Source organism: Trypanosoma cruzi, genomic scaffold (assembly GCF_000209065.1).
Source record: "Trypanosoma cruzi strain CL Brener 1047053513437 genomic scaffold, whole genome shotgun sequence".
NCBI classification, from domain to species: Eukaryota; Euglenozoa; class Kinetoplastea; order Trypanosomatida; family Trypanosomatidae; genus Trypanosoma; species Trypanosoma cruzi.
In genome coordinates, this window is record NW_001849109.1 from 6,643 (window position 1) to 15,893 (window position 9,251).

General features: G+C 53.0%; 3 protein-coding genes across 3 annotated transcripts, besides 6 other annotated features; all 3 read left to right on the top strand.

Moving 5' to 3' along the window:
- Tc00.1047053509387.5 (trans-sialidase, putative) lies at positions 1-395 on the top strand (the record flags this gene model as incomplete). The annotated part of the gene is made up of 1 exon (XM_800792.1): positions 1-395. A coding segment is annotated over one exon (395 nt), but the record flags the coding sequence as incomplete, so codon positions are not given.
- Positions 1-9,251: a sequence feature (areas not merged during assembly with more than two copies in the genome that could not be assigned to a particular haplotype).
- Positions 481-528: a sequence feature (T-rich).
- Positions 1,404-1,429: a sequence feature (AT_rich).
- On the top strand, positions 2,616-5,732 carry Tc00.1047053509387.10 (trans-sialidase, putative; the record flags this gene model as incomplete). Its single annotated transcript, XM_800790.1, has 1 exon — positions 2,616-5,732. The coding sequence occupies one exon, from the start codon at positions 2,616-2,618 to the stop codon at positions 5,730-5,732; it is 3,117 nt and encodes a 1,038-aa protein (XP_805883.1).
- Positions 5,816-5,946: a sequence feature (T-rich).
- Positions 6,720-6,745: a sequence feature (AT_rich).
- Positions 7,367-7,391: a microsatellite.
- Positions 7,937-9,251, top strand: Tc00.1047053509387.19 (trans-sialidase, putative; the record flags this gene model as incomplete). The annotated part of the gene is made up of 1 exon (XM_800791.1): positions 7,937-9,251. A coding segment is annotated over one exon (1,315 nt), but the record flags the coding sequence as incomplete, so codon positions are not given.

The window sequence follows — 9,251 nt, forward strand, 5'->3', positions numbered from 1 at the left end:
ATGCACAAACGGAGGGGACAGAAGTTGCCGATAACAAGCAGGGGGATCAACCAATCCAAGCCTCTGCGGGCATCTCCGACGCAGCAAATGGCGCAGCAAATCTAAAATCACATGCTGCTGAAAGCAAGGGGCAAGAAGAGCCCGCAGTAGCAACTGAGGGGGGCGTGAGCTCTGGTGAGAATGGGGAGACGACGGGAGGAGCTGATGGGAAAGAGGAAGATGTCCAGCCACAGGATGGGGAAGCAAAGGCTGCGGCACTCGGCCTCGCACTCAAAAGCAGTCTCGGAAATTCGTCGCAGCGGGATGACGGCGTTGCTGGCACCATGCGTGAGAGCAGGGTGCTGCTGCCGCCGCTTTTTCTGCTGTTGGGACTCTGGGGGTTTGCGGCTCTGTGAGGAGTGTGCGGCCTCAGTGTGGGACACTTGCGACCTCCTCCACACCGACACCATCCGGTAATGAATTACTCTCCGCAAAGAAAAATTCTTTTTTTTCTTGTTTGTTTTTTCTTTCCCCCCTTTTTTTTCCTTTCGGGGGCAATCACTATGGATTTTTTTTCTTTTCTACTATTCCCTTTTAATTGTTTCCTGCGGCACTCTTCCTGCGAGGGGTGCCGTGTGTTTCCCGCCCAACTGCTCCACTCGCACACCACCGACACGCCCATGACGACGGCCCTGTGCGCCTCGCCTGCTGCACGCATGAGGAGGGGCCGCGACGAACGGCGCGCTGAGGGAGCCGTGACGTGTGGGCGTGCGACGAGGGCCTGTGGGGTGGAGCACATATTTCTTTCCCTCTTGTTTTGTTTTGTTTGCTGCCAGGACTGGCAGACACCCGCAGCGCCACGCACACACACACAGCCACGCCCTGCCGCTTTAAAAAAAAAGTAATTTTACTTGCTCACTTTGACTTTTTTTTCTTGCTTTGCGTGTTTTTTTTTTTTTTTGCGCTGGCACGCCCTTCGGGGTCGGCCTCGTAAGCATTTCTTTCCCTCCTGCTTTTTTTTTTTTGCTGCGCTCACTCTCCCGATGAAGTGACGCGACTCCCGTCATGTCTGCGTGCTTCTCTCAGTCCCCACACACACGAGTGACTGTGCTCTGCGGGCCACACTCACGCACCAATAAAACGGCTGAGGGGAGCAGCAGCACGCAGATGACCCCATGAAATATAAACGCTGTGCGGACACACGGAGGGTCGGACGGTTGAAAGATATTTAAACATTCAATTTTTAATGTGCGGGCAAAATATACAAACAGTTTGGTGGGCGCACACAGTAACCAGTGAAATTTTTTTTTGTGTGGTATTTCTTTTATTATTATTATTTGTGTGTAGCCGTAATAGAGGACGACATTTTTCTTTTTTTTTTTTCTTATTGTTTCCAAAGTGTGAGGTGTGGAAGGGTGAAGATCATTTTTTAAAAAATTTAATAAATTTTCTATGAATTGCCGCTGCTTTTTCTGCAGTGCAGTATCATGAGCCTGAGCAGTCTTTTTATTTCTGCCATGCACCTCTGCTGTACATTTTTTTTTGTGCGTCCCCTCACATGCTCTGCTCCTGTTTTTACTCCTTTGCTTCGTGTGTCTGCAGGCACACACAACCACATGCTCGCACAGGACGCACATTGCAGTGGATTTGGATGCTTCTTTTGTAGCGTGTGCTGGCGGTTGCGTGTGGCTGCTGCTTCCTCCGTGGGCATGAAGGGAAGGAGGAGAGAGGGAGCGTGCACCGCGAGTCACTTTTGCTGTTGGCGTGATGCACCGCCTGTGACTTCTTTGAGTTAGGCACCGAATCCCATTGTGGGTGGAATGGCTGGAAATTTTGTCGCCGCGTCATGGCTGGATGAGGATCCGCTTCCGCGTGTGGCTCTTTGGGTGATTGCTCGCTGTGTGCTGTGTGCCGGCAGCGGGCTGTGGCCGTATGCCGTTGGCCGTGGGATTTAACTGGAGGCGGTGGCGCGGTGTGTCGCTTCTCGTCCATGTTGGGTGACTGTTGGCGGTGTGTGAGTTTGTTGTGTGGAGGCCGAATCCTCTCACCCGCGGACTGACGGCACTGCGATGGTGTGTGTGTGTGTGTGAGGGCTGGTGTGGAGTTGCCGGCCAGGATGAGGACCGTGGCGATGCTTTTCCCGCCTGTCGTTTGTTTCTTCCGTGTGTTTGTGCTGCTTCCTGCTTTTCCCCCTTTTCTCTTGCTGTGTTCCTGCGTGGAGTGGCCGCATGCTCACGGGCCATGTTGATTGTAAGTGCCTCCCGACGGCATCCATTCATCTCTCTCTCTCTGTCTGTCTGTCATTCTCTGCTGGGTGTGGCGTGTTGCACCGCGTGAGGGCTGGCCCGCACACACCGACGGCCCGCCGTGACTTGCCGTGTTGCTGCTCTTTTCTGTGGGCGGTGGTTCTCCGTGCTGTTCCTTACGGGTTTTCTCGAGCCCCGCTCTTTGCGTGGGTGCTCTGCTCTGCTCCTCACTGACGTGTCTGATTTATTGCCGCTGTTGCTGTCTTTCCATTTCTTGCACACAGACACGCTAGGAAAGAAAGCAAGCGAACGCTAATCGCTACTGTGAAATTCGAAGGCTCTGAAAGTTCCAACAACACACGCACACACACCGTCCACACGCGTATTTACATGCTCTCACGTGTTGCTGCAGTCATGGCACCCCGCACACACAACCGTTGCCGCGTGACCGGATCCAGGGGCAGGAGGAGGGAAGGAAGAGAGAGTGAGCCGCAGAGGCCCAACATGTCCCGGCGCGTGTTTACTGCCACGGTGCTGCTTCTTCTCGTGATGATGTGCTGCGGCAGTGGAGCTGCAGCCGCTGGGGGCAGTGAAACAAGGAATACTGTTGATCCGTTTAAGGGGACGACAAGGATAGATGCTAATTGGATGGAGTTTAACGAGACCGGAAGCAAAATCACCTCGCTCCGTGTTCCTGGCCTCGTTAAAGTGGGTGATGATGTATTTGCTGTTGCTGAAGCGCAGTGCGGGGAAAGGAATGGAGCCGACTGCTGTGCTGGGATTGTGTCAAAGCACCTGAATATAAGTGATGACTCAATGGATATTTCGACGTCGGATTTAAGTTTGTTTCGCATGCAACTTGGGGACACTGTTGCGAATAATTTTAGGACAACAGGAGTGTTGCGACCAACGACGCTTGTAATTGGGGACAGTGTCTACATGCTCCTGGGAAACTACAGCCATACAAAGCCGCAGGTTGAAGGTACGAATGAGCGGGGTCTTTTACTCGTGAAGGGAACTGCCACTGAAGAAAATGGAAAGAAGAAAATCAAATGGAGTGAGACCCATGTGGTGGAGCCTCAAGGCAAAGGAGCATCTCTTTCCTTGACCGAGTTAATTGGTGGCGGAGGATCGGGTGCTGTGATGCGTGGCGGCGCGATTGTGTTTCCCATGCAGGCCAAAAAAAAGGATGGAACGAACGTTTTGCTCTCTATGCGTTTCCCCAATTCAGGGAACAAATGGGAGCTTTCATCCGAGACGCCTGGTAAGGGCTGCAGGGATCCAACCCTGGTGAAGTGGAAAGAAAAGAAAGACGACGAAAGTCTCTTCATGATGGCTCATTGTGCTGGAGGCTACTATGACGTTTACATGTCCACTCCGAATGGAGTCAGTTGGTATACGTCGGGTGAGCCAATTAACCGCGTGTGGGGCAACTCACACAATCGAAAGGGATACGGTGTCCAGAGCGGATCCACCACCGCAATCATTGAGGGAAAGGAGGTGATGCTCATCACCGCGCCGGTGTATCCGAAGGAAGATAATAAATGTGGAAAGGGTCGGCTTCATCTTTGGGTGACGGACAAGGCACGTGTGTATGATGTTGGGCAGGTATCCCGTGAAAATGATGACGCCGCCGCCAGCTCGCTGTTGATAAAAGATAATAATAATGAGTTGATTTCACTGTACGAGAACAAGAAGAGTGACGGATCATACAATCTTGTTGCTGTGCGTCTGACCGAGAAACTGGAGCGGGTAAAGGAAGTGGTGAAGACATGGAAGGATTTGGACAGCGCCTTGAAAACATGCCGTTCCGGTTCAAGTGGCACTGTTGACGCGCTCAGAAAGGACATGTGCAATGGTCCTGTTCCCACTAACAGGCTTGTTGGCTTCTTGTCTGGTAACTCAACTGGGACCGAGTGGAGGGACGAGTACCTCGGCGTGAATGCAACTGTGACGAATGGGGAGAGAAGGGTTTCCAATGGATTGACGTTCAAAGGATCATGGGCGGAGTGGCCCGTTGGCGACATGGGGCAGACTGTGCCGTACTACTTTGCAAACAACAAGTTCACTCTTGTGGCGACGGTGTCCATCCACGAGGTGCCGGAGAGTGGCAGCATTCCTTTGATTGGCGTGAGGATGAATGACACTGACAGCACGGTGCTTTTTGGTCTGTCGTACACCCACGACAAGAAGTGGCTGGCCATACCGGAGAAACGTGCTACTTTGAAGCTCTTCGATGGGTGGGAGCCAAACAAGACGTATCAGGTGGTACTGCAAATGGATTCTGATTTTTGGACTGTCGTTGTAGATGGAAAGGAAATCCACTACAAGAGATATGATGCGAATCTGTTCAACTCACGCAGGATCTCACACTTTTACATCGGCGGGGACAGTAAGCACCAAAGTGCAACGGGCGGCCACGTGACGGTGACCAACGTCATGCTGTACAACGAGGAACTGTTGGGAAATGAACTGCGCAAACTCAATGCCAGCAAAGTCACTATTCCATCACTGGGTGTCGAGAAGCAACCCACAGAACAGGCGGCCAACACGGACGCTTTGGTTGCTTCCGAGTCAAGGAGTGAAGGGAGCGCCACCAGCCATGAGAAATTGAATGAGAATGATCCTGAAAAACGAGGAGAAAACAGCGTCGATGATCTGGTGCCTGCAGCGCCCCATTCCACGGTTGTCGCGGGATCATCTGTTCCTGAACCCGCCACCGCAATGGAGATCGCAGAGAATTCTCGTTCAGATGACAATACCCAGCTTCACCAGGGCGAAACGGCCCGGCAAGACACGCCGAATGAAGAGAATAAATCGATGCAGCGGGGTTCAGATGTGCAGACACAAGACCCACAGCCAGAGTTATTAACGGAGTTCAATGATGTTGAAGGATCCTCTGAAAGTAATGATGAAGAAATGCCAGAGGAGGAGGGAGAAGCGGATGACAGGAGTGGCAAATCAACGTCTCCAGTGACTGCGTCGTTGAGTATGGAAACGGCCGCCGGACCAGTGTACGGTGGGCACCAAGTGCAGAAAAGCATTGACCTTTCCGCTGAAAACAACGACGTGCGGCCCACTGGAACCGGAACCACCGGCGCGGAGGAAAGCCTCAGCCTCGAGGCGGGGGAAAGAAATTCCGAGGGAAAAATGAACTCAGACAGCAGCCCCACTCCTTCAGGGATTGACGCCGAACCGACATCTGCGGAGGACACCGACAACATCTCTTGGACTGAGAGGGCCGAAGTTTCTTCTGGAGAAGGCAAGGAGATGCCACAGACGGTCGACGCCGCACCGGGCAACACAAACACCACGCCCGGGGAAACCGAGATCCCATCGGAGTCCAACGCAACAACACCCTCGGACACTGAAATTTTGCCTGAGAACGGGCATTTGGGCGAGTTGGCGGCCATGTATCTAATTGGTGACAGCACCGTGCATGTGTGTGCGTCTCGGGTGTTGTTGCTGCTGCTTCTGGGGCTGTGGAGTATTGCGGCTCTCTGTTGAATGAATTGGGGAGAGCAAAGTTGCGAAATTCTGTGGAGCAACAACTGAGCGGCATCCCAGCATTGAACACTGAATTTTGTTAATTTCATTTTCTTCTTTTTCTTTTTGCTTTCCTTGTTTTTGTTTTCTTTTCTGTAAATCACTTCCCTTCTTTTTCTTGCTGCTTTAGGGCAATCACTATGGCTTTTTTTTCTTTTCTACTCTTCCCTCTTTTAATTGTTTGTTGCTGCACTCTTCCTGCGAGGGGTGCCGTGTGTTTCCCGCCCAACTGCTCCACTCGCACACCACCGACACGCTCGTGACGACGGCCCTGTGCGCCTCGCCTGCTGCACGCATGAGGAGGGGCCTCGGCGAACGGCGCGCTGAGGGAGCCGTGACGTGTGGGCGTGCGACGAGGGCCTGTGGGGCGGAGCACACATTTCTTTCCCTCTTGTCTTGTTTTCTTTGCGGCCAGGGCGGGCAGACACCCGCAGCGCCACACACACAGCCGCACCCTGCCGCCGTGTTTTTTTTTTTCATTTTTTTGCTTTTATTTCACGCGCCGGCAGTGCCGTCAGCATTTCTTTTCCCGCGATGATTTTTTTTTTTTGCTGCGCTCACTCTCCCGATGAAGTGACGCGACTCCCGTCATGTCTGCGTGCTTCTCTCAGTCCCCACACACACGAGTGACTGTGCTCTGCGGGCCGCACTCGCACGCCGATGAGAGGGCTGAGGGGAGCAGCAGCACGCAGATGACCCCATGAAATATAAACGCTGTGCGGACACATGGAGGGTCGGACGGTTGAAAGATATTTAAACATTCAATTTTTAATGTGCGGGCAAAATATACAAACAGTTTGGTGGGCGCACACAGTAACCAGTGAAATTTTTTTTTGTGTGGTATTTCTTTCTTTTTTATTATTTGTGTGTAGCCGTAATAGAGGACGACATTTTTCTTTTTTTTTTTCTTATTGTTTCCAAAGTGTGAGGTGTGGAAGGGTGAAGATCATTTTTTAAAAAATTTAATAAATTTTCTATGAATTGCCGCTGCTTTGTCTGCAGTGCAGTATCATGAGCCTGAGCAGTCTTTTTATTTCTGCCATGCACCTCTGCTGTACATTTTTTTTTGTGCGTCCCCTCACATGCTCTGCGCCTGTTTTTACTTCTTTGCCTCGTGTGTCTGCAGGCACACACAACCACATGCTCGCACAAGACGCACATTGCAGTGGATTTGGATGCTTCTTTTGTAGCGTGTGCTGGCGGTTGCGTGTGGCTGCTGCTTCCTCCGTGGGCATGAAGGGAAGGAGGAGAGAGGGAGCGTGCACCGCGAGTCACTTTTGCTGTTGGCGTGATGCACCGCCTGTGACTTCTTTGAGTTGGGCACCGAGTCCCATTGTGGGTGGAATGGCTGGAAATTTTGTCGCCGCGTCATGGATGGTGAGGATCCGCTTCCGCGTGTGGCTCTTTGGGTGATTGCTCGCTGTGTGCTGTGTGCCGGCAGCGGGCTGTGGCCGTATGCCGTTGGCCGTGGGATTTAACTGGAGGCGGTGGCGCGGTGTGTCGCTTCTCGTCCATGTTGGGTGACTGTTGGCGGTGTGTGAGTTTGTTGTGTGGAGGCCGAATCCTCTCACCCGCGGACTGACGGCACTGCGATGGTGTGTGTGTGTGTGTGTGTGTGTGAGGGCTGGTGTGGAGTTGCCGGCCAGGATGAGGACCGTGGCGTTGCTTTTCCCGCCTGTCGTTTGTTTCTTCCGTGTGTTTGTGCTGCTTCCTGCTTTTCCCTCTTTTCTCCTGCTGTGTTCCTGCGTGGAGTGGCCGCATGCTCACGGGCCATGTTGATTGTAAGTGCCTCTTGACGGCATCCATTCATCTCTCTCTCTCTGTCTGTCTGTCATTCTCTGCTGGGTGTGGCGTGTTGCACCGCGTGAGGGCTGGCCCGCACACACCGACGGCCCGCCGTGACTTGCCGTGTTGCTGCTCTTTGCTGTGGGCGGTGGTTCTCCGTGCTGTTCCTTACGGGTTTTCTCGAGCCCCGCTCTTTGCGTGGGTGCTCTGCTCTGCTCCTCACTGACGTGTCTGATGTATTGCCGCTGTTGCTGTCTTTCCATTTCTTGCACACAGACACGCTAGGAAAGAAAGCAAGCGAACGCTAATCGCTACTGTGAAATTCGAAGGCTCTGAAAGTTCCAACAACACACACACACACCGTCCACACGCATATTTACATGCTCTCACGTGTTGCTGCAGTCATGGCGCCCCGCACACACAACCGTTGCCGCGTGACCGGATCCAGGGGCAGGAGGAGGGAAGGAAGAGAGAGTGAGCCGCAGAGGCCCAACATGTCCCGGCGTGTGTTTGCTTCCGCTGTGCTGCTCCTCCTCTTCGTTATGATGTGCGGCGCCGCTGGGTCAGTGCAGCCCCAAAACTATGGAACGGGAGTGGGCAATTCCTATGGAGGACACAGTTTGGAGCAGTTGCCAAGGGAGTATCCAGTCGCAAACACAGCGGCCGCTGGCCACATTTTCCACAATCCCCATCTTGTGAATGTGGACGGGATGCTCCTGGCCATTGTTGGAGCTCAGTTCAATGGATCTGTGGGGAGCGGGAGTGCGTCCATGCAGTTGATGGCACAGATCAGCGTTGATGGTGGGAGGACGTGGCGGTCGTACGCGGGACCAGAAGATCGTGACGCTTTTGCTGCACGCCCTTACTGGTTGCCGTTTCCGTCGTCTTTTGGACCCTTCGGACCGCTTTTTGCTTTTGTGGAGGGCTACGACTTACGGAACGGTGCCATAATTCGGTTTGCCGATGAGCGGGGAAGTGGGTTGGAGTCTGTTATCCATTTTCTGGAGACGGGGCCTGGACGAAGCGGAGGTTTTTCAATGAGTTCCGTCTCTATGACCATTCGCCCTCCTTATCCCTATAAATACGGTGACATGATTGGCTTCCTCAACGATGTCAGTACTCCCATCACGAAAATGACGGATAACACGTTCGTGTTTCCCGTGCAGTTTCTGACATTTGGAGGGGAAACCGCGTCCACAGTCATGTACTGGAGTTCTGTTCAACCGCACTGGACCTTTGCGAAAAGCGCGACACATGCGGGCTGCACCAACCCCAGTATCCTTGAATGGGAGGCTGGGAAAATCATCATGATCACCTCATGTAATTACGGTCGCCGAAGGGTGTATGAGTCGACTGACAGGGGGAACACGTGGAAGGAGGCTCTGGGGACGCTCTCGCGCGTGTGGAGCAACTCAGTGCCAGTTCCTGTGCCCCACATTCAGAGTGGATTCATCACTGCAAATATTGGCGGAAAGAAGGTGATCCTCCTCACCCAGCTGGAATATCCCAGACACGACAGCAAGGGCGAGATTCACCTGTGGCTAACAGACACGAACCGCATTTACCACGTTGGCCTGCTATCCACTGGGAATAGTGCAACTTCCAGCTCCCTGTTGTACGCGAATGATAAGCTGTATTGTTTGTACGAGGCCGGTGTTGGAAGCAACTCTGGAGCCTTCTTCCTAGATCTGACGT